We start from the raw sequence: 25,322 nt of genomic DNA, 5'->3' as shown, positions 1-25,322 counted from the left end.
AAGACAAGACAAGTCATAACTTCTTCAGTCATATGCTGGGGCAACTTCATATTTCCACACAACTGAGAGTTTCTGACTACAAACAAAAAAACCGAAGTTTCTAAAGAAAATTAAGATGCACTGTTGGAATTGTGCAAAAGCTTGCAAAACTGACCATATTATCAGTGGTTACAGCTAGCTTAAGTTGTGCACTTATCTTAAATAGTTTTAACAAAAAAAAAGTTAGTAGCCTTTTAACTGCCATATGGCACCCTCTTCTGAAGGCACTTCTGTTAATGACTAAGAGGAGGTAGAATACTTCCTGATTAAATTTTAAGCTGCGTGAGAGACAAGCCCTACTATTTCCATAATGCAGATACCTTAGAGGGCCTAACCTTAGCAGGGAAAAACCCCTGTATGTTTCAGGAGGAGTTCTGACTTGGTAAGAATTACAAGTAGTTTCTCACTCCCTTCCTCCCCCATCAAATCAGAAAAGACAATAAACAGTCCTATCCACACCCAAATTAATAGCCAAAAGCAGCAGAATGAGCAGTACTGAGAAGTATATCCTATTTCACTCTTAGTCAGAAGAATGGTTATGTTGACATTTAGTCTCAATATAAAAGCTACACTAGAGATATTAATGAAGATGCAAGAATCCCGTTACCCCTCCAAAAATGTAGTAGCTGTGAGAACAAACCAAATTCCTGAGAATCTTGCTATGCCTCAGACAGCATCAGAAGGTTGCAAGTGTAATGAATTGAAGCCTGAAGGTAATTCTAGTCAATGTCAGACTTCTGATGTAACACTGACCACGACTTCAGACTGAGATACACTTTTGGAGATACCAGACATACTGGTTTTTAGAACAGGGGCAGCATTCTACCAGCTCCTCTGAATTCATGCACTATGCCATTAAAAATATTTACTTAAATACGTGCATTTCCAAGAAAGAAACTGCTCTTCCTATAGCACAGACCCTCTGAAGTCTTATATTTAAAGGAAAGACAATTTGAAAAATTTATTGAAAACTTCTAAACAAAGCAAACCAAAAATACAAAAATCAAATCTGGAAGAAACAGATGAAACAAGCTGCTCATATTAATAAGGCCCAAGGCAGATTCATATTGAAACATTTTCTTTGAACATAAGTATATGTTTCCATCATTTAAAGCAGCGTTGGCACACATCACCTTTTGACACAACCATTCTGAATCTTTATTGTTGTAAAATGAAGTCACCATATAGAGAGGGGTTAAAAAAGGAGGGGAATAGCTCTACTAATTGTGCAGTCATCTTTCAATTCTTGCTCAATGAGAATATTAAATGTCAGAAAGGAAGATAAAATGGAGGGTGGAAACAAGATTTTTCTTTCATGTCATCTAATTTTTCTAACAATTCTAGAAAATACATGCTCGAAAGTTCATTTTTAGAAAAGACATACATTTAAGTCTTGAAAAATTATTGTACTTGTGATTAAATCTAGATTATAAATTAACATATTTACCTCATTATATCAGAAAGATTGCCTCAGTATCAAGAATTGCTCGTTCTTGACTGATGCAGTATTTCATTATTGTACGGAAACAACTCATCAAAAATAGATTTGGGGAATGGGTTGGAGTTCAGTTGCAAACATTTGATCACCTTAATGATGGGTTTCCAGTTCAAGAATTGTCCATTCCCCTTGAGGGGACGAACAGTCTTCAGATGAAAAGCTTGCCACTGTAATGCTTGCTGAAGAATCATCAAGCGGAGACATTAGTTCAGTCCACCTACTGAATGTGTCAACTTGTGATGTACCCTGAGGATTCGAACCATCTCGTGCCAGAAACAGTGTCTGATTGATGAGACATTGTGCTAAGTTAAGGTCTTCAGGAACAGAGTTTTTGAAACCTATATTTGAGTCCTGCTCAGATAACAATTGCCTGAGAAGAGTCCAGTCCTGTTCTGCAAACTGCTGATCTTCAAAATCGACATCTAGAACTGCTGCTTCTGAATCCATCCTCTGCTCAATTGCTTCTCCAACATCCATCTCATATATTGGAGAAAGGGTTTTTGAAGGCCGATGCTCATACATGCAGGTTTGTGCCATTGTGTCATAATCATCTATGTCTCCTGAAATAATTCACAATACTGTACAATGTAAAAATTGCAGATGATCCTCCCCTCAGGGCTGTGTAGAGCAAAATTTAACTCATTCAGGAAGGACAATCCAACCAGGTTAAAAAAAAGGGGGGGGATGGAGGGTTATACAAAATTGACAAAATTTGAGGCATTTATTTCCTATATAAAAAACAAAGTATGATTTATAAATTAAGTTAAAGCAGCAATCACCACTGGTAATTAACAATAACCTCCATAATTAAGCTTCTGATACAGAAAATGACAATGTAAATATACACTTAATGCACATGAAATTTCTCATTTACTACATAAATTAAATTTAGACCAGGAGGTGCATGGAGGGAATTAATAGAGAATGATTACTGAATGGTGACTTAAGCTATGTCAGCTTAGAAGAGAATTAAAACCAAAATTGTTTATCCACAGGCTTATTTCTACACTGCACATGCAAGGGCAGCTGCAGGCAAGGGCAAGCAAACTGAAAAAAAATAGTACAACTTTTAATGTCTTCTTGTTCTGTGGTCTGGCTGAACATAGATCATCATCAGCATTTCATTACTCTTGAATACACAATAGTTGTAATCAACACTATTGTATATTTTTGATGGCATAAACAGACTGAATTACTGGTATAAAGAAGACAAAACACAAAACTAGACAAGTATTCATCTAGCTACATGAAACAAGTTAGAACTTTTCTGTATATAAGCATTAGTTCTACGTATAATCTCTCTTTTAGGAAATAAGCTTTTACTGGTAAAATTTAGAATTTTAGACATCTCATAAGCTCTAAATCAGAGTTCAAACCCGCTCCCACTGATGTATATGGCAAATATTCAGTTATATTCAGTGGGAGAAGGATCCAAATTTGTGTATAATATATAAATAAATTACAACAATAATGCATATAGCTGTTCAGGTAAACAGTTCAGTGCGCTTTAGTTAAGATTATTACTGTAGTTATTGCACATCCCATTCAGACATACTATATGTTGTCAAGCAGACAAAACAAATACTAAGATTCCATCAAAAGCTGATGCTGTCAATGTTAGATTGGATCAAAAATAACTGAAGTACAGACAACTGCATCCAATCTTTCTTTTAGCATTACATAAAATCTCTTTTTCTTGTAGGCAAGTTTCTCATTGAACAGCAGGGTATTGACGGATATTTCAAACAGACAAGCATTCTCTACCCAAGTGAAATACTTAAAAATATTTAAATTTAATATAGTTTCAGCCAAAATTACTTCAGTTCAGTATTCAATCCCAGACAAATTGCCAAAGCTTTCCCTATTAATTTGTTTTTGAATGACTGAATGTTTCTATTTCTGTACATTACCTGGAAGTAAATCAGTATTAGCGCATTCAGTAGTTGCTGGTTGACTGTCTCTCACTTGACCTTCCTGAGTCAGTATCTGATTCTTACTGGCTTCTACAGGTTTTGCGGAGTTGCTCTTTTGCACATCAGAATTAGTTTCTCTCTGATGAAGATCCAAATGACATGGTCTTTCTTGAGATTTTGCATCATTGTCTAAGTATTTATTGCACTGGTGAAATTCACTAGCCACCTCATTCTTCATATTTACTTTCTGTTTTTCTCCTGGACACGAACTAGCTGCTGAATATACTTTCTCTGGGCAATTTTGTTCAGTCATTGAAGCACCTTGATTCTCCTTCCCTGGGATTTCAGTGCCATGAAGATGTTGGAGAGAACTTTCACTTTTATCCGATCTATTGTCTCTATCCTTACGCTGTTTGCAATCCAGGAATCCATCTTCAATTTCCAGTGAGTATCTTGAATAAAAAGTCTTTCCATGGTGCTCTTGAGAAACACTATCAAATACTTCTGAAGGAGTAAGAGAATCTATTGAATGCTGACGTGAAGTTTGAGTTTCCACTCTATCATCAGATCCCAGTTCTTCGCATTCATCTACTGAAAGTAAAACAGATCGTTTGAAATTTTTAGTTTTAGAAAACTCTTGACTTGCAGTATCATTTTCTGTTGCATCTTCAAAAGCTAAATTATCAATTCCTTGGAACTGCTGAGTAGGAACATTTGATGGAGGAAAGTTTTCTGCAACATTCTCTGCTTCAGATCTGTCATCTTCTGTTTCATCAGCAGAAGAAGAAACTTGGTCTGCTTCCTGAGTAAACTGTGCATTGCCAAAAGTAGAACTTTTGCTTTCTCTAGTATTGGTCCTTGCACTTTCTTGATGGGACCAAATTTCTGGTCTTTTTCTTGGTATTTCATCATCACTCGTTGAATTAACACGGAAGAGATCAGAACCCTCTTTTTTCATTTTCACTTCTATTCTTAGGCTGCTGTCATAAATTTTTAATTCCTCAGGTGTACTTGTGTCACTGCTGCTTCTTCCAAGAAAATCGTGGCATAACGTAGTGCTGCATTTAGAAATCCCTCTTTCATTGGATCCTTCATCATCCTGAGAGCCTCCGGCATCATAATCTTCTGATCTTGGTTTTATATCATCAGAGGATGTGGTTGCACTGCCAGTATCTGATTCAGGACTCTCTTTTGGATCTAGTGCACCAGTACTCCAGTGGTCCACGAAGGGAATTTCTGCATTTTCGTGGTTTTCTGGCATTTCTGTAGGATCTATAGGCTCTGTGTAACTAGGTGAACATTTTTCTGTTATTTGTTCTGTGGAACATTCTGAAACATCATCTAAATCTGCTGTAACTGATTTGTATTCAGTCAAGGCTGATGTATCACGCAGCTCATCAGCTGTAAGAAGTCCCTCCATATGAATCTGAGGAAATGATGTCTCATCCTCTTTATTGGTTATCGTTCTGGAAAAGCTTGGTAAAGCATCTTCACCATAATTAAGACCTGTTTCAGAGTTTAATTTCTCACTTTGTTCAGTACAGGCTTTTGTTGCTTTTGAATGTTTCACTAGTTCTCCTGAAGCAGTAGCCTTTTGATTGGTTTCCTTGGAAAAGTCTGAGTATCCATCACTGGAAGACTCTGCATGACAGTGAGATTCAGCTGTATTATCATCTTTCTCTGTATCTTCAATCTGTTTAATTCCAGTCTGATCTCCACAGATCTGTCTTGCTTCCATTTCATTTTGCAGTGAAACGTGCAGTTTAGAAAGTGTTTCTTCTGTAATTAGAGGAGGAGAAGATTCGGACTGTATTTTGTATTCCGCATTTTCAGAAGGATCTGATAATTTTTGTTTATTGGGTTGACAGGACGCCAGCAGTTTATCTTCGCTGCTACTTTCCATCACGGATTTTAAAGATTCACTTTGCTTTGCAGAATAGCATTCATTATTGTCATGAAGCTGACCTGCCACAGCACCAGCCGTGGTTTTTTCAAGTTTCTGTCCTGAACTTCTGTGCTCAGAGATGTGCACATTCTTCTGGACAACAGGGGAGTCACTCCTTGAGTGTTTTTGGGCAGAGGACTGAGATTTTAATACAGATTGCCCAGCTGTTTTTGGTTTTGGGTCTTTATTGTTCATAATCTCAGCATGCTTTGACGGAGGCAGAGTTTTAGGTGTTATTTTTGCAGTGGCTTTTGCTACAGGTGTTTGCGACTGCTTAACACTCTTCTTCTTGGCTGAAGGATGTTTTTCTGAGAATGTTGTCTGAGCCAGATGTTGTAACACATTTTTTTCTTCGTTATGTTTTGGAGACATTCCTGATTTCAGTGAATTTGGCGATTCCCCCTGAGGTCCTAAAAAACCATAAGAAAAAGACTATAAAGACTGTATATGCTAGTCAAAATATATTCACCAAATTTATGTTAGTGTTCATTTATGTTGAGAAGCAAGTTACTCAACTTTTTATGTAACTGAAGTATTTAAGGCTTGTTAAAGAATTAAGATCTCAAAACAAATACTAGACCAAAATACCATCCTGCATTTACATGCCATCTTCAAAACTAAAGCACACTTTATAGATTATACACATCAAAGAATTACTTCAACCTGTAACTGAAGTAGTCATCACAGCAGTAGCAAGCAGCAGCTATCTAACAGTGCACAGAAACACTGCACAGCAGCTTAGCACAGGAAGTGATGAGTACTGTATTCAATTTATATTGTGGAGGAAATGAAAGTAGGCAGAAAATAATTACATTAGTTATAATGTGATTAGAATACCAGAATTAATATCCCTGCTCAGTCAGAAAATACTGCAAGATCTTTAATGACCACAAATTGACAGGACCTGTGTTTTCTATATCATAATACATTTAAGATAATATAACTTGAATATTCCCCCCCCCCCCAGTAAGTGCCAAGTCCAAATGGGATTAAAAAGAGCTCCATCCTTAACACTTTGTTTCTTTATAAAGCAGGGTTTCCTCTCCATGGTCGACAATGTCATTTCCCACACTTGATTTCAACAGCTATTTATATCAAGTATTCATTTGTGGGGTAGGTCAGTATCAGTAGTGCTACCCCTAGGGGGGATCACCAAAAAAGGGGTGCATAAACTAACAGTTCATAAAGAAGTCTGCAGTCCAGATCTTTGATGCATATTATAAATGCTTGACCTACAGAATTTCTGTTGAACTCAGTCGTGGTTCCAAGTGCAGAAGTGCAGGGGATCAGCAAATAAAACTCTGCAAAGCAGATTAAAAAAGCAGAAGAAAACACCAATTGGCAGTGAAGACCATCTTTTAAGTATTTTGAAGTTGACACACATTCATTTGCATTTTACAGCTTAGGATTGTCACCAAAAGTGAAATATGGAAAATAAACAGAATTGTTCAGAAGATTTTGCCAAATGCTTGCGCTGAAGGAAAAAAAAAAAAAGACAAAGCTTTGCATAATAATGGCAGCCATTTCATTGCTGTACGAAACTTTACCTTGGTTCTTGGGAGAACTGGTAGGTGTGTTTTGAACCTTTTGCTGTGCTGCAGAATTGCTACTCACATTCCCTTTTTTCTTTAGAACAGCTTGTACATTCTGTTCATTACACCCTTTTCCAGTTGATTTTTTTGTCAGACTGCAAAGAAATTATTACATCCATTATTTCCAAGCTTAAGATCTAGCAATGTTTAATTATATTTAAAAAGCAATATGTGTTTTAATATGCACACATATACAAACATTGCAAATGCAACCTAAAAGGTATATTTTTTGAAAACAAAACCTACATGTGTGTGTATATATATGTTTTTATATATATACACATAAATGACCCATTTCAGAATTTCACAGTGCTTCAGCTGTCTTCCTGTCCAGTTTAATCTAAGCTATCCCAGAAACGTAAGTTTACAACACCTTGTGTAGTCATTAACTGTTCCAGTGTGCAGAATTCTGAATGACCTATAACAATTTTAAAATGATTAGCATGAAACAATCCAACACAAAAGCCAAACCAATCTTATCTTTACAGCCATGTTTCCAATAGCTAACTCAAATTGTTTTGCTAATAACATGCAACAGACAACCATTCTCAGATTAAAAAGAACATGTTGACTTAACAGTAAGTTTAATAGTTCACCTGAAACTTTTTTCCACAAACATACACACACACACACGTAAAGCACATACTGATTTGTAACATACCTGCTTGTTGTGACATTAGCCTCAAGCTCAGTCTTTTTTTTTTTGTTGGTGACTCCATTTGATGTCTTCACAGATGGCTTTGTTTTCACTATTGTAAAGTAAATTCAAAGTTAATTATGGGGGAAATGCATTGCATATAAGTACTGAAAAAATTCTAATATATAAAAAAAATCAACTATTGAAAACAGCATAAACTTGTAAAACTTTTACTAGTTTATATGGCTATCAGTTGATTATATAATAAGGTCAATTAAGAGGAGAAATTTAATATTCGTATCTCAAGTTAATATTCATTTACAGGGGAAGAAGGTGACTCTTATCAATCTATAGTAGATTTTTTTAAAGCTTCCCAGGCTGGTTTTCAGTGTATGACCAGCCTGGGACAAACCAGAAGGGGACTTAAAAAAAATTAAAAAAAAAAATTACCAGTCTCTTTTTTCCCTTCCTCTACCAATTTATCCTCTTTGGGTTCCTCGGTCTGTTCACTGGCAGTCTGGATATCTATGCTTGAGTTTGACTTGCTGGAAGTTCCCGCCACAGTCACTAAGGAGGGAGATTCCTTCCCTGTGGTTTTTTTCAATGGTTTTGTTTTGATCTGCGCACTTGAGGTTACTGTCAGCACTTTAGGTCTGGCACCTGCAATTTTTCCTTCGTGGTTCTTTAGTCCTTTGCCACTTCCTGAATTTTTTTGTCCACTTGCAGATGATGCCTTTTCTATATCTTGCTTGGTAAGCATGCTTTCAGCCTTCACATTTCCATTATTTTCTATTTTTGTCTTTATAACAGCTCTAGCCTTTGGTGAAGCAGCTTTTTCCCCAGGTTTTGAATCCTTAGTAATCTTGGAAACTATTTTTTTGCCATCTTTCCCCTTTACATCCTCATGCTTTGAAGCCTTATTAACAGTGTTTCTATTGGTGCTTGATGTATGTCCAGATGCTCCTAATCCATCAGATTTCATTTTATCCTGATTAGTGGAAGAATCTCCCCAGCAATCTTTCTTGCCGTGTTCTGTCCAGGAAGTATCCCTTATACCAATAGATTTGTTTAGCTAGAAAAAAAAGCATCAGGAAAAAACAAACAAACAAAAAAACCCAGAAGACATTTATAACACCAAACTATCCATAATCTTTAATTTCTGAAACACAGCTACTTTTTAAGTAGTACATGAATCCAAAGCAACAAGATTCAGCATAGAAATAATTTTTAAAAAATTATATTTTAGCTCAGATTGCTGGCTTTCAAAGATAAAAGTACCAGAAATAGAGTGCCTAGTAAATCTTATGTGAAATACTGCTCTATATAGAGGATATAGAAATAACGTAGGTAGAGTTTCACTTTAACTTTGGACAAATTACTCTCTAATATTTATTTGTATTATAGACTAGTCTGCTGAAGTAAGAAAACTTTTTTTGAGTTACATGTGCATATTTTCCAAAGAGGAATAAAGACTATGAATTATTACAAACATAAAAACAAAAATTAATTTATAATACTTCTGATGTTTTTAACCATTACCAACAGTGTATCCACCAGATAAGTGACAATATTCGTTCTCTCTCTCAGGTAAAGATACAAACTGGAACATGGAGAATTAAGTGCATTAAATGGAATCTTTGTGAAACCAGTGTCATTGCAATGTATCCAAGACTCTCAAATCATGTGAAACCCATTCTGTTTTTCTACCAAATAATAATGTAGTTTTGAGTGTGAGTCTCAGTAGAAGAGTTGTTGAGGGCACTAAAAAAATACTTTTTGAGGGCAGCGAGCGTAACAGACTCAGTGCTGTGGTGGCTTGTGATAATAGCAGAGATTCATTAGCTCAGTAGCAAACCATTTGCTCTGGGAAACAGATCAGTTTCATTACATAGCAACAGGGGAATGCGAGATTCTGAACACAAATTCCTGTCTTTTATTTGAGCTTATCTGTTTGAAAGCGTAGCAGAGCATAGGCTGAGTCCTAAGATGTTTCCAGTAATGGACATTACTGATTCTGCAGAAATAACAGTTCACCAAAAAACCACAGATTTTTCAAAAGCAAGTTCCAATAAATAATATGACAAATTAATATTCAGTTTAAAACACAATGAAAATAGTTTTGTTTGCAAGCTTCTGAGTATTTTTAATGTTTGGATATAAATGTTTACCTGAGAACTAGTGAATACAGGTTTTTTGCCAAGTCTTCGGTCATCACCCTTGTCAAATGCAGCTGTAAAAGGAACAAGCAGTTTCTTTACTATTTAGCAGGAAAAAAGGGAGACAGAAAACAATCAGCCTACTCAATTAACATCATCAGAAATCAGTTCTTTGGGTCCTGTAAATTATTCTAGGAAGGCTAATTTTGGTGACATGGTAAATGTTAAGTGGAAATACATGTATTTATGTTCAGAACAAAAAATGTGGTATCTGTAATGAGGTCACATGGCCATAAGCAAGTTGTTTAACTCTCCTGTTTCCCCATTTCCATAGTAAGACACACTTTTGTTTATCCAAGCTTAGCTCACTTAAAGCTTGCAGTGCACTGAGACCTTTGAAAGTGTACACAATTTACAAAAAGACAGACATTCAAATTTAGAGTACTAATGACTTTTAAGTGATTTACTGTAATTTATAGAATATTTATTTATACTGTTTAAAGAAGAGATTAATTACATTAAATTATATTAGTTTTCAAAAGTGGTAAAGTCAAAATATCTAAACGTACACAGTAAGATCATAGTGCCTCTTTAGATAGCATGCAGCATAATGTCATGGGAGTTATCCCTGTGATTGTCATGTGGAATTTTCAGGCAGTGAATGCTTTTTTTTTTTTTTTTTGACTGGTCTACTCTGGGAGGGAAGCATTTTTCAATAAAGCCTTTAAATCAATTGCGCTTGTAGAATACAAAAAGGATATTTATAGACACTGTACAGACCCAGAATCGATAAGGTTTAGTTTTGTTTGTATTAATGTTTCAGCTGAAAAAAGGTTTTGCAAAAAATGTATTAAAAAAATTTAAGCATTCAGTGCCTCATGTTCTGTAATGGATACAAAAAATGTATCCATTATACACACAAAAATTCTGCTGAATTCTTATTGAAGATACTAAAAATAATTTTAATATAGGTCTGTAAAAAAATCACACAAAAGGTATCCTGAAAATGGCACCCCAGGGATCTAATCCTTTTTCTAGCAATGACTCTGCACATTAATACATACCAATATATTAAGACAAAATCCATATAAACTTGTGCCTAAGAAAACGCAAGACGTTATGAATGAAAAACCCCACAATATCATCTGTCTTCTTTTGGCATTTTTCCTCCTCTATTGTAGCCTTCTAATTCTAGATAGGTTAAATCTCTAGAAGATAAACCACCACCAGAAATCTTTAAGATGAAAGCTGATTTTAAGTTATCTTAGACATATTTCACCTGAAGATTAAAATTTGTCTACCAGTATTGTGTGATCGCTTTGCCTGTAATAAAAACAGATAATTTATGCAAACATTTCAACCTGTCTGTTTACATGTAAAATGTATGCTAGCTCTGAGTTATAATTTAATCTAAAAGGAAACAAAACAATTTCTGGCAAGATGGAGTTCAGACAACTAAGGCACACCTCAGTGTTAAATAATTTTTTGCATTAAAAGCACTAGTGCAAAGTAGCCTAAACGTTATCTACAATAAGGACAAGATCATCCTAAAAATAAAACACCCCAAAACAAAAAAACCCACCCTTGTTTCTAAAGCCAGCTCCTCAGCATCTGAAGGATGTTATAATCCAGAAAGAAGTCGTAAACCTGTTTTATACAGTAGCAGTGAAATGTTATTTGACTACATCCCTAAATCATGCTTAGAAAGACCGTCACTGCATCCTTCTCTCAGCATGTAATTGTAGAATAAAATTTTCATCTATCTATAGGCGTAAACAATTTTATAACTATCATATCCTAGCTACTAATGTCTTTAACGAAAAGGACACCAAAAATGTTTATTTCTCCTTTGAATCAAAAGTAATTTGATTTTAGAGAAGTCTTCAACACATTATTTTCTTTTGTAACACCATACTGTCAAAGCTAATATTCAACCATAACCCAAACTCCATCATCAGTTCCGCACCCTCAGAATACTTGTGTACTTCAAAACAAAGAAACGTTCAGAACAAAAACTCCTTTTTGTTGGAAGTGCTGCCTGTTTAAATTTTGAGAGGTCACTATGCAGCTCCTTAGGGGCTCTCTGCAGTAGCATACACAATATCACAATACCGATCAACTGTGAAGTCAAGCTATCTGCATTTACTCACTGTGCACAAGATAAGCATTATGCAAGAGACAAGCAATATTTAGACATTATGTAGAAAACGATAAAGGATAGAAACTGAATTCAGAGAATGGATAATCTGCTTTGTGCAAGTTTAATTCATCCACAGTGCTTATCTCCTTAAAAATGAGACAGATAAGGTTTTTAATCCTACTGCAGTATTTTCAATAATTCAGAGTAGCTGTAAATAAGAATAGAATCAATCTACATGGCTTTGGTTCCTATTATATACACCCCTAAAAAGAAAAGCAGGGGAGACTTTTCACAGAAAACGACTTACTGATTTCCATGTTTGAAACTAGCTAAGCATGCTGTCATGCTTCTATTCTAAAATACCACTTCAAAACCCTAGAGCATCGCAAATTTTGCTTTAATTTGTATCTGGCTCCACAGTACCACCTACATTTTATCTACTAAACAGATTGCTAAAAAATTCTAATGCCATTTGATGCCAGACATACCTGCTTGTATTTTCTGTTGATGGTCTGGCCTCATCAGCTTCCAGCTTTCTGTGTGACGAACAGCATAAAAAGACTGAACCAGGAAGACCCAGAGCTTATCACGCAGAGCCTGGATCTTGCACGTAAAACCCTGTGTTCAAGTAACAAATCAGCAGCTGGCGAGGGGCATATTGTCATAGCAACCAGTCATTATTCCTTTCAGAATCTACTTACTCCCTAAGCTAGATCAATGATGTCATCACTTATATTTTATAATGGCCTGGTAGATGGAGATGCTGTTTTTGAAGGATTATTGCCCACCACAGTAATTTTTTACAATACTTTAAAACCAAGTCACTCCAAGGCATACTACAGCACTAGAAAACAACACATTGCTCTTTTTATCCTTTCTTTTTTTTTTTTTTAAAATGAACCCCATAATAGCTCTTTACTGTCAGCTGTGTCACAACAAGGTCAAATACTCTAGGGAAAAATAATGTATCTGATTAAATTTTCATTGCTTTTACCAAGAAGACCTACAATAGCACCAGATTGCAGTAATTCATTTTGCATTTATTTTTCATTCTTTGCTTGTAGCATCATTCTGGATTTTAATCAGTATGTCATACTCTTCATTAATTATCCCCAGCATTACAGTCAACCACGGCTTAAATATAATTATTTAGATTGTGCAGATATACACAGTATGTTACACACATGGAGACTGACACCTCCCCCCAGTCCAAAAAAAACACACACTAGGTTAAGAGGCAGTCCTTGCTTCAGAGGACAGTCTTAAGCAAATGTAGCTACGACTTTTACAAAAAGAGGGGAAAAGATACATAGAGAGAAAGAGAATAAGCTCTCTTCCCCTGTAAGTTTAAGGTAATGCAACTTTTGATAAGTTTTTTCTCATCACAACATTAAAGTGATGGTAAAGATCAACAGAGCAGTGGTGCCCATGGGACATACATTCTCAGTAACACTCAATTTTTTTATTGCCATAGATAGGGTTTATCTTTAAAAGAAAAAAGTGTTAATACCCAGTAAACAAATGCCAACATTTTCTGCACTTCCAACAGGACCTTGGATTTATGCAGATGCTTTTCTGTGTGACCCCAGTTGCAGGACTGAGCCACCTGAGCTCAAACCACATCATCTGGTTTGAACCATTACATGAAACCATACCAGAATCGTTGCTGCTACAAGCACTGCATATTGAAAAACCTACCATCTCCTTCACATTTGTGGAGTCCAACAACGTATCCACAGCTACAAGAAGCAAGCAGCTGTTTTCATTATTAATACTTTTTTCAATTGCATTAAAAATTAGTTCTAGAAGGTCAGGTTTGCTGCTCATTGCCTGTGCCTGAGGAAACAACAAAGGACAGCCATTTAAAACAAAAGAGTGTACTTCATATGCAAAAGCATTACTGAGCAGAGAGGATCTGCTATCACGCTGTGCAGGAGGTATTCCAAAGCTGAGCATCTTCCTTTGTATCCATTCCAAAACCCCACCCCTCCCCAGGCCTCTAAGCAAATCATCCTGAGGCCTCTCGCTAACCCAAATTTTAGGAACAGGCACACTGCGATGAATTTACAGCCACATGCAACTCTAGATTCAAAGACAAAATGTTTTAACATCTCTCTATTTATTTTAATTCTCTATACATATTAAAAAAATCTTTCATGGGAGAAATGAACCAGCTAGTCACCAGGACCTGCAACATTGCCACATTCTTACAACTCGCAACAAAAATCAGTAGAAGTTTGATTATGAGTATTAGCAGTATACTCATTCTTTTAAGTACATGCTGTTATTCCAGGGGTCCAAAAGCTTTTTCAAAGCTTATGTGTAGACTTATCTCTTTGCAACACAGAAACTGTCCCACTAAATTAATTGGAACTTTTGCTTAACTTCAGGCACATAACCTGAACGCGGTATCAACCCTGCGTATCGAAGTATTAACATACTTTAAAACAACACTGAAAAAAACCCCCCACCTCCCAAAAAAACTTAGCACTGCCTAATTTTTTTTTTAATTTTCCATAGACTTGTACTTCAAAGCAAAAGTTGAAACTATTTTGATTATTTAGCAGCCTGAACTATCCAAAGTGTGATATAATTCAGTTTTTTTGGAAGCATACAATAACTTGAGGGCACTTTTACCTGCAACAAAACAGAGAAGCCTTCACTTTGTACTATGTGTAGGAAGTTTGCCACAATAAATGTTATGCATTCTTCTTGCAGCCTAGATGCCAAGGCCACAGCTGCCTCTGTCCATTTCACTTGGGGAAGACTATTGATCAGTCGGTCAGTCTCCATCAAAAAGAAAGCAGCATTCTTGTGGTTCTTAAAATAAAAACAGAAATTAGCCTGTTGCCAAGTAATCACCTGAACAATTGCTGCTTGTAAAATAGCTTCTGTTCAGTTACTGAACACTTACACAAGGATCCAGTTATGTATTAATTTCCCTTCTTTAAATAAATTTGGATTTTGATAATTCTGAGCATTATACCTACCTTCGAAACTAAAGCAGAAAAAGAAAAATCTACTGCTTCTGTTTTGCCTGCTGAAGTTAGGGAGTAAGTTTTCGATAGCTTTTATTGTATTTTTTCAACTGTGTGTCATTACATACTGCAGTCCTGGACAAGGTAAGGCAAATGTTAACTGGAGAAACTGAATAGAGAAAACCCTTTTAGGTCACTGAAAGATGTAATAAATTCTTGAACAAAATGGGTAAATGAAAGTTTTAGGTGAGTGTAGATGGCCTAGCATTTGGGATACATAAATACCCAAGCATTTTCATAGTTATGAATCCTTTTGCTTTATTTAAAGGAGTCAGATATCAAATATTTGTCTTCCCAGATGGAGTTTTAACTCAACTTACCCTCTTTGTTGTCTAACGTTTCTCTAAGAAACATAACTGTTATGTTTATAGTTACATTTAAAACAAGCAAACGGATTTCCTAATATTTATTCCCCTGGTCTGTGCCTTTGATTCTTTCGTACCTGTCTAAGTAGTTGCATTGTCTCACCAGCACAGTACCCGAGGGCAACTTCTACTGGCTAACACATCACTTAAAAAGTACTTGAATTTATTGTTATCCGCATCAGAATGGATTGAAAGCTCTACTCAACATGACCTAGCAGGTCACTGATAAATTATGCAGTAAGATCAGTAACACTGGAGAAAGCAACAATTCAGATAAATATTTGACACAAAAAACCCTACTGTAAATTCAGATTGTAATCATATTTGTCCTGTGCAAAGTAGAAAGCAGGGAGGATTTTCTTCATGCCTGTTGTCCTTAAAACATAAAATCTGGCCAGCTATTGTTCAACTATATTTTCTTATTATTTTACTCATCTGTGGGCAAAACCAGTTTGCTTCTATGCATATAAAGTAAATTAAGGATTAAGTACATGCTTATGGGTTGATCTTGCTCCCACTGGACTCAATTACAAGCTTTTTGAGTTGTCCAGAATTCAGCCCCTGCTCACAAGGCAGTAAGCATTTACTCCCATTAGACACTTGAGTAAAATATAAAGTGCCTTCATTGACTTCTAATTATATCAGCACTTTGTAGGAGTGGCTCTAACCGAATTTTACTTCTCGTTATATTTTTTTCCTAACCATTCTAAAGTGGACTCCACTTTACTTATCTAAAAAAATGGTAGTTTCCTTGCATGTAGTTGAGACACCAGGGCTAAGTACCTGAACAGTGTTTTAAACTGCACTCCCATTTTAATGTTTCTGCGTTCATCATTGTGGCTTCCCAGAGATCTTCCGATCAGCAATCTCCTTTTCTTTGCACCATTCTTCATCTAAAGGGCTGCCCCACATTAACTAGCTTTTACATTTCCAAGATTGGTAAATGAAAGGATCAGTAGAGTCACACTGTTTAACTGCGTGTAACTGTTTTACAGCGGAGAACTGTAGCAGCAGAGAAAAGAGGATTGTAAAACACAGTAGCCGCTGCAAAATTAATTTTAGATGTTTTCTTCCTTCTCCCTTGAGCAACCTTAAGCATTTTTGCAGATTGTGAAAAACTCCACTGGGCATTCTACAAGTTTTTGGACTAGGTGTCTTAAGAGCTCAGAGTTAAATGATCACTCACCAGAACTGTTCTGTGGGCAGAAGAGTCTTATGCTTTAAATTTTGCAATTATAAATGCTTTCTAGGCTTCAGTCCATAAAAATACCAGTGAATACCAAAGACCCACCAACACAAGTTTTAAATCAGTAAAATAGGAACCAAAACACATTTTAGTCCAGACTGCAAAAAATCTTCCGGAGAAGCTGGGTGCATAGCTGGAGCAGTACCAAATACCACAGTGCCATGACTGTTCTGCAAATGCTGGTAGCTTAAAGATAGCTCATGTATTTCCATACAAACTGTAACCACAGCATCTTGATATATTATAATAGGCACAGAGGGGAAGGAAGGCCTGAAGCAGCTTAGGTTTACCTTTAAGCTGTCCTGATAATGTCGCACAAAGGTGCCTGGAGGGGAGCCTAGAACTGTGTCTACGTACACTCTTGTCTACACTACACACCTGAGCTAGTTTGGAGATGGGTGGTGGTGTAACTATGAACACCTGTAGATCAGAATGAACTGATCTATAATCTTGAAAACCTTACTTAAAAATTCTCAAATATTTACACAATATATGACATACAAAGCTATGTATATATTCTAGGAACAACTGAGTATACCGATCTAATATAATGGCAGAACACCTAGCATCTTAAGAGCTATAGCTACTATCTTTATTCTGTTAGAAATTATGCATTCTGGTAGAAGAACTGTTCGGTTTTTATAACTGTGGATACTCTCAAGCTTCTCTTGGTACAGTCACATAGCTCCGAAATCTCTTGTTTTTCAGGCTTTCACCAGAATATGCAGTAGCAGCTGTCACTCACAGCTGACCTGCTGGCCTCAGCACTCGATGGGGTAAGTACTCCATCAAAGAAGTCCTGAGAGAAAACAGTCCCAAGCGAAAACAGTCCCAAGCAGCCTTCACAGCTGTTTCAGCGAGGGGCAGTTCTTGGGCAGAACCATTTAAGAGTACCTCTCTTGAACTAGGGGTATGTTTGGCAGTGTGGGTAGCCATACCTGAGCTATTTAGATTGGGTAACAACAGCAACAGAGACACGGGGACAAGGACTTCAGCATGAAATGTATGAGACATCACATACTTAGCTGTCTGGTGTGTGCTAGAACCAAAATCATCCTGTGAATGTTACCTGAGCTAACTAGACTAAACTTCCTGTATGCCAATCCACATTACAGTCACATACATATACAGTCATGCTTAGCAGCAGCTGTACAGGTTTACCTTTAGCTCCTCTACCTACTCTTCATATCTCTCTTACAATTCCGTGTATTTACAGGCTAATTACTGGACCAAATTCCTGTGAACAGGTCTAGTTCAAATCAGTTACTTTTAAGTCAGCTCAGAGTAGTTTTATACAGAAACACAATTATAAAGTATTTAAATTTAGGCAGATCTAAATTGGAACAATGTAAATGTGTGCCACAAAAAATGAATGCTGAGCTTTGCGGGGACCGATTCAGTACTGTTATCTGAGAAGTAGAAGATACGTATACTATACTGTTACTTTATTTTTGAAAAGTCAGCTTGCCTGTAAACAAATGGCTTGTGATCACCGATAGCCTGTGATCACCTGAAGTCTGAAGAAAAGTACATTTTTTCCAAATTAGAATATAGGCAGAGGAAAACGTCATCACCAATGATGTATGCCACCACCTAACATAGAAATTGATACAGCAATTTGCTGTTCCTCACTATCTGAATACATAATGCTGTGCTATGATGTCACAGCAGTGTTTCATAAACTTATTTTGTATTATTATGCTGGACTTGATGTGATTATCACTAGACTGTGTGCCGTGAAGCATAACAACATCTGCACATCAAAATCTGTTTTTAAATTGTTATTTTAATGGGAACTTTTACATAATATAAGTGTACTGCAGATTTAAAATACTATATTTATTATCTCTTTAATTACATTGCACAGCTAAATAAGGAAAAAATTTGCATTGCTCTATTTTTATATAAAGCACACTATATACTACTTACCAAAGAGTTAATCAACATAACAAGACAGTTGTTCTGAAGTTCAGTAGGTAAACTGGCAAAGCTTCTCTCTGACAAACATTTTGCAAAATGTTTTCCTACCCATCTGTTGAAAAAAAGAGCCTTTCTTAGGTGAGGAAGGTGAAAAATGTTCTATCTTCACTTATCAGCATCAATGATACTTCTAAAGTATTGTGAAGAAAAAAAATGTTTAAAATGTGAACATTTTATAGGCCAAAATAAACCAAATCTTGTAAAGTAAAATAATTTCATCAGAAAGCAGAGAAATGAAAAACATAAACCATAATTTATTTTATTTTACTTACTTCATGCAAGCAGCATATAGGTTTTCCACTCCCAATGAATGAGCAATAGCCATGCATTCTAGTACAGGTTGCTGTTTTCCAGGAACAGGCTAGAGTTGTTAGCAAATTATCACAAATTATTGTACATTCTGACTTACAGAAACTGTACAGAAGTACAAAATCTTCAGTTCAAACGGAAGTACTGTTAGCTACCACAGTATTTAAGTTTGTTTGCCTTTATGCAGAATAGGGAAGTCATCTGCTTCCACACATGTCAATAAAGTAGTATTCAGCCTAGTGAGCCTAATGCATGAAAATGCTTTACTCTAAGCAGTTGTTTGTTTTTAAACTAATTTTAATTGAACAGAAATATTTTCTAAATACATGCCCATGAAATCTGATATGAAAATATAGTGTTTCCATATTCCTATTAAGAAAAATTACATATTGTATGTACATTTAATACATAATACAATGTATTAAATTATACTCCATATATATATATATATATATAATTGATCATGTGGAATACTGCTTTTCATCAGTTGTGGTTTACAAGCTTCTATAAATAGGTGGATGATACCACAGGCCTTACTCCCATCATCAGTCCCAGTGAATTTAGCAGATTTACACATAAGAATAGGGTCTGTTGAATTAAGCTAACACCTTGACCACACAGTTGTTAAGTATCTCGTCGGTATGATGTGTAAGTAATAGAATGAAAATTATTCTTACGCTTTACGGTTCAAAGTAGCATGAGAACTGACATACCTTTTGGAAAAAATTGCAGTAATCTCTTTTCAAAGTGTAGATAGCTACTTCTTTCAGCCCGTCTAGCCCATACATATCTGCAATGCCCAACATGCGACTAAAGAGAAAGCAGTAGCAACAGGAATCAAAAATCATTTTCAAACATGCATTTTGCTTACAAGACAATTTACATGCTAATTTCACCTCTTTGTTCGGTCAGAATTTACTGCAGAAATAGATTGATAACCAAGTGTGAAACTTGCCAAAGAATAATCTTCAAACAGGAACATGTATTGACCTAATAGTAATATCCCAACCACTGGGTCCAGTCTATATAAGAGTAAGCCTCAGCCGCCGGCTGAGAAACTGTTTAGAAGACTCTCAGTTTCTCTTCTTCAAGGGTAGCAAGTGAAAAAGATATTTGTGCCAGCAGAGTTTTGGCATTTTGTAGGTTTTTTCCAAGGATTACATAAAATGTTACTGATGACATCTTATCTGAGAATTATGTCCCTTCCAAATACTAAAAAGCACAGTGAGCAAATTATTAATTATTTTACATAATAATCAATACCATAGTTTTATGGTCTATATCAATTCATTACCTAAATATTGACAATTGGGACATACTATAAACAATTCCATATTTTTATTTTAGATAGATAAGCTTTGAACAACAATTTCTCACATTAAGAAATTGTAGTGTTTTAATATTTAGTAGCAGACTTCAACACCTATTATATAAATGGTTTCAGGGAATAATTCACACATTTCAGAACTTACTTCGCTAATTCAGGATTATGTATAAAACTGTGATTAAAAACTATCCCAGGAGAAAATGCCAACATTTACATTAGTTGCTATAGATCACCTTTTATGGATCTAAGACTAACTACTTAGCTTTCAAATCAGCTCAAATGATTATTTAAAAATAAATTCCAAATATTAACTATTATCTATTATCACACATTGTACATTTTATTCTGAAAACTAAAAGGAAAGTACAGGCAAACTGGGAAATTATTTTGGTATAAAACATCCTCCTGTTTTTCACTCTCCTTATATAATACTCCAAAAATGTCTGGCCCACCTTTTCCAGTAGCTGCCAAATAAACAAGATTTCTTCAACAGCTTTATTTTTGGAATTTCCTCAAGTATGTTTAGGTGTAATGATCGTTATATTTGACATCTTTGTCTTATTTATACTACATGAAGAATTTTCCTTTTGACTTTTAACTGAGAAAATACAGAACAAGCACAAGCTACAATTAAAAATAATAAAAGTTGACATATACCCAACATCAACTTTGTCTGGAAAGTCCAGAATACCTCCATATATAAAATGCAAGATGACACTCATTTCTACATGGCTTATGCTGCAAAAAAAGAAAGAAAAAAAAATACAAATAAAGACATGTCCAAAATAAAACCCAGCACATTTCTTGGCCAAAGTTAGTTAGTCAAAAGGCTGATACATCATCCAGCCGTTCTGTGAATGGAAGGTAAATGGTCTGATAAAATTAAAGCTGTTTTTAAGATTACTGCAATATAAAAAGATCTAAATGGACTATATTTTGAGTGAATTTTGCCCCTCAATAGTCTTGCTGAAACTTTGTAATACTTTAAATTTTTGAAGTTAAGTCATAAGCAGACTAATACTAGTATCTATTTACACTGATAATATGCAGAAAGGATTTTTTTTTCATCATCTCGAAGCTCTTTACTAGTAGTAAGTCAGTTGTTAAGCAACTATATATTTAAAAATTTTTATAATAATTATTTTTAATTCTTGATTTTAGGAATGTATTTAAGCTTTTCCCACAACAAAGATACATTTAATAGTTTTACTACAATGCTAAGTAGGAATGTTGCATCTCAAAATATTTAGAAAAAGTCTTTATGCCTAGATTCAGATTAAGAAATACGGAATTTCTACAGAGAGTTGTGTTTGCATCCTTGCATCGTCCCAGCACCATAACAGAGAAAGGCACAGAATGTGTATTTTAAACGGTGGACACGATCTCCTGAACAATACGTTATTCTACTTATGTACGTACGTCTCGCTGTGCAATCTTCAGAACCCGCAAGGGCTGTGTACATTAGTGTAAATGGAATACAGTCATGAAGATTGAGCTAAGACCCTTTAAAACATTAGACATGTTTAAGCAACAGACGTTGATGACTAAAAACAAAAGGGAAAAAAATAAAGGTTGCAACACACTAAGATGCAAAATCAACACAGTTGTCTCTCTATGTATTAGTACACATGATAGCCATAAAATCAGCAAGAAAGAGTTTCCCCCCAGTCTTGACAGCTGTTATCTTAGGCAGGATTTTCATTATTTCAGAATAAGCCATATGTACTTTATTTATAAGTGTTTAAAAAGACAGCATGGAAATCTGCACCAAGCAGAAAACTGAACTAGAAAAGGTAAAATGAATGGATATGATTCTTAATTACAGAAATTAAGAGACATTGGCATAAGAATATACTCATACAAAGATTAAGTACTTCTCAGGAGAAAGCCCCTACTGAAAAACAGGGATGAAAATTTCTTCGCCATATAGAAATCAATTACAGGGAGAGCAGTGTAAATACCAGAGTAATTGTTGACTATCAGCCTCTAAAACATACTATGCATAGCATAAAAGCTAAGGAATCAATTAAAAGTGTATTGTTTTATAAGGATTAGGAAGTTGTAACCAAATCAACAGATAACCTTCCTGATTTTGCAGCAATATTATTACACTGACAGAAAACTAAAATTATGAAGATATGTGAAAGTATCACTTGGCCAAGCAATTTTATATTAACACAAAGCAATTATATTTTGCAACACTGTAAGGTACACAGTTCTTCCTGAAGAAAGCTGAGTCAGCCAGTATCATGCCTGAACTAAAAAAGCTAACATGTACAAGTATCAGTGTTAGTTTGCTTTTAAAGAAATTTTAATATATTTCAATTGATTTTTCTGATACTGAAAAGAACTAACCTGGCAGTCCCCAGTTTATCTACAGTCTTACGTATTCATCCTACACTGACAGCTCTATTATTTTCAGCTCTCACACAGAAAGCCATTGCGAACAAGCACACTAGTCAAAATTGTTTTAGTGTATGATGCTGAAATATCATTATTAAACACTAATTAAGAAACATAATTGTTTGTCTTTACATCGTAAATATACTCTTATTGTACAAATAGATATGAAAACAAATTACGCTGTGCATTCATAATACTTTTCATGACATGTACAACATGAAGTGAGAGAACTGTAAAATAGACTGGGAATACTAAAACATACTCTACAAAAAAAGATTAGTACTCTTCTGCTGATAGAAGAGACTTATTCCCTGAACCATCTGACAAAATATTAACAAATACACTACACACCCTGTTTCATATTGAAGTCACAACAGTACTCAGGAAATGTATCAGGTTGAAGAAAAGTGTCAAGGCAGATTAATCTTCAGTGCTCTACACACAGCACAGTTGTTACATATTTGCAGTGATTTTAAATGGCCTACCTTTGCTCCCACACGACTTGCAAAGACAACACTTACCCTTGAAGAGTGATGTGCTCTTGAGAGCTTTCAGCCCAACTTCCACTCAGCATAGCAGCAAAGTAACTAGATCTGGCACATAAAATGGCCCTGAGAGAGGAAAAGTAAACATTATTCCACTAGATACAAATATGTATTATGAAACTCTTTGATAACATTGACTTAAATCGTTGCCCTTTATCCATTAAGGTGTCATACTGCATGCCTTTTCTTCCAGTATGTTTGGAATTTCAAAATATGCTGAAGAAAAAAACCCAAAACAGTACTGTAAATTTCTCAGTTAAAGCTTGTTTCTAGTATGACTGACATTCACACAGAGGAAATTATTATCACAAGTATTTTCCTTTTATATAATATAAAATTGCAAATTTAATTTCTTCTGGTTTAGTTACCAAATAACAGTAAATAACCTTGTTTATACAGCCCCATTTTAGCCAAATAATTATATCCTGAATCTCTTGAATTCTTTTTACACCACAAAATATGTAATTATTAAAATGAAAAGAGAAGTATAAAACTTCTCTTACTCGAAATTGGCTGGCCACCCACCAGCACATCCTGAAAGTCAAACAAACTTGATACTACCATATGATACAACAATATGATGTGTATTTCTAGCACTATTTGAGAGGAGCTATCAATTACTTCTGTTTAGACTTATTACCCTTGTATATGCCATAAAGGAGCTAATTCAGTTTACTACTACTTCCATCAAAGACAACAGAGAAACCCCAGACCAGCCTGTGCAGCTCAATATCTCCATCAGTATCACAGTCTTCAGAAAACCAGATGAGAAGACCTTTGCAACAGGAGCTTCTTAAGGTGGAAGGGCAAAAAGGAAGAGAAGACAGTGGATGAAAACTGCTTTATGATTTCAGCCTTCCAGATTTACGCCAGTTACAGTGTTAGCCTGTATATATCTTATCTGGGCTACTGCGGCCGTAGATAATACTCTCATACATACAATTTTTTCCTGACACTTACTAAACTTCCTATTATTTATAGAATTACTTTATGTCATGCATTTCCTGTGACAGAAAAAGCAAAGTGTTATATTAGGCATAAGAATCCTTTCTTTTACATGTATTTGTTGGCTCTTAAAATGTTTCAGAGCACTCTCATTTTGCGTAGGAAGAAGTAAGAAGAATGCTATTTATGGTCTCTTTTCTAGTCGTTATATATTCTGGAATCTCTCATCTCTCTTCCATCCTCCCGCTTCAGAAGTCTCAATACCTTAAATTAGGAACTTCTCACACATTCCTCCTGTGATTCATCTAGCAATAATAATAATAATGAAGCTGTTACAGAGTGTTTCTTATCTCAGTGAAAAATGTCCACACATAAATGGGTATTACATCACAACTTTGAGTATGTGAAGTTCTGAATACACAAACGATCTTGTTTTTATAAGATACAATAACACAGTATCACAGAGATATGAAATACACTATCTCCAATTTTGTCATCCTCTTCCAAATAAATTTTAGCAATGAACAGGGCTAGATCAACCGCAAGGGCATAGTTGAAGTGGATATTTCAAATACTCATTTTAAATAAGACTCAGTAGAATATGGACAAGTATGTATTATCTAAATATGCATTGATAAAATTTTAACTTCTAAAATACATGGAGATACCAAATGAATTTGAAGTAAATTTATCTGTGCTTTCCTACTGTCATGGTTTGTGCCACAAGTTTATTACTGAACAAATTGCCTAGCTCCACTCAGAGCTCTGTAAGAATACAACACAGCACTAGGAAGACATAACTTGGCAACTCTCTCAGAGCACTGCTGCTCACACTGTGAAGTCTATTGGAAGTTCATAGGCCTTCATGAGAAAGTAAGGAATTCCGAGATAAGTGGGTGGGAGAGGGTGGGGGCTTAAGCTGTCTCCTGTTTGAGACCTTCAAAAAAACCCCTTAAAATAAGTAAATCATACTGGTGCTTTCACCAAAGTTAGATTTCCCTTATTCACTCCTACTGTTCACATGATGCAGTACTAAAACAAGCAAGTCTTGTGCCTGTTTCAGAACATCCTTGTTTTGTCTATGATTTACTGCCATATTTTTTGGTGCTGGTTAGACTAGATACATTGCTCCAGGCAGTAAGTGGCCTAAATTAAAGAAGCTCTGCTGATGGAATCTTTTTGTTGACTTTCTTTTTGCATTAAAGTATTTGTTTCTCAAAGTTACGGACCTGAGAACACGTTGT

General features: G+C 35.4%; 1 protein-coding gene across 1 annotated transcript in view; it reads right to left on the bottom strand.

The window, feature by feature from the left end:
• Window positions 1-985: 985 nt before the first annotated feature.
• BTBD8 (BTB domain containing 8) overlaps window positions 986-25,322 on the bottom strand; it is a 36,782-nt gene continuing 12,445 nt past the window's right edge. Inside the window, exons 4-17 of the mRNA XM_076337716.1 lie at window positions 23,110-23,199; window positions 20,843-20,923; window positions 19,572-19,668; window positions 18,822-18,910; window positions 18,499-18,601; window positions 14,558-14,740; window positions 13,619-13,756; window positions 12,409-12,538; window positions 9,793-9,854; window positions 8,075-8,696; window positions 7,649-7,736; window positions 6,943-7,082; window positions 3,448-5,805; window positions 986-2,097 (exon numbers count right to left, since the gene is read on the bottom strand). Coding sequence (XP_076193831.1) covers window positions 1,628-2,097; window positions 3,448-5,805; window positions 6,943-7,082; window positions 7,649-7,736; window positions 8,075-8,696; window positions 9,793-9,854; window positions 12,409-12,538; window positions 13,619-13,756; window positions 14,558-14,740; window positions 18,499-18,601; window positions 18,822-18,910; window positions 19,572-19,668; window positions 20,843-20,923; window positions 23,110-23,199 — 4,651 coding nt within the window. The 3' untranslated portion in view covers window positions 986-1,627. The remainder of the gene's footprint in view (window positions 2,098-3,447; window positions 5,806-6,942; window positions 7,083-7,648; window positions 7,737-8,074; window positions 8,697-9,792; window positions 9,855-12,408; window positions 12,539-13,618; window positions 13,757-14,557; window positions 14,741-18,498; window positions 18,602-18,821; window positions 18,911-19,571; window positions 19,669-20,842; window positions 20,924-23,109; window positions 23,200-25,322) is intronic.

The sequence above is a fragment of the Aptenodytes patagonicus genome, chromosome 5 (assembly GCF_965638725.1).
Source record: "Aptenodytes patagonicus chromosome 5, bAptPat1.pri.cur, whole genome shotgun sequence".
In the NCBI taxonomy this organism is placed as follows: Eukaryota; Metazoa; Chordata; class Aves; order Sphenisciformes; family Spheniscidae; genus Aptenodytes; species Aptenodytes patagonicus.
This window is presented reverse-complemented; position numbering and strand designations above follow the sequence as displayed.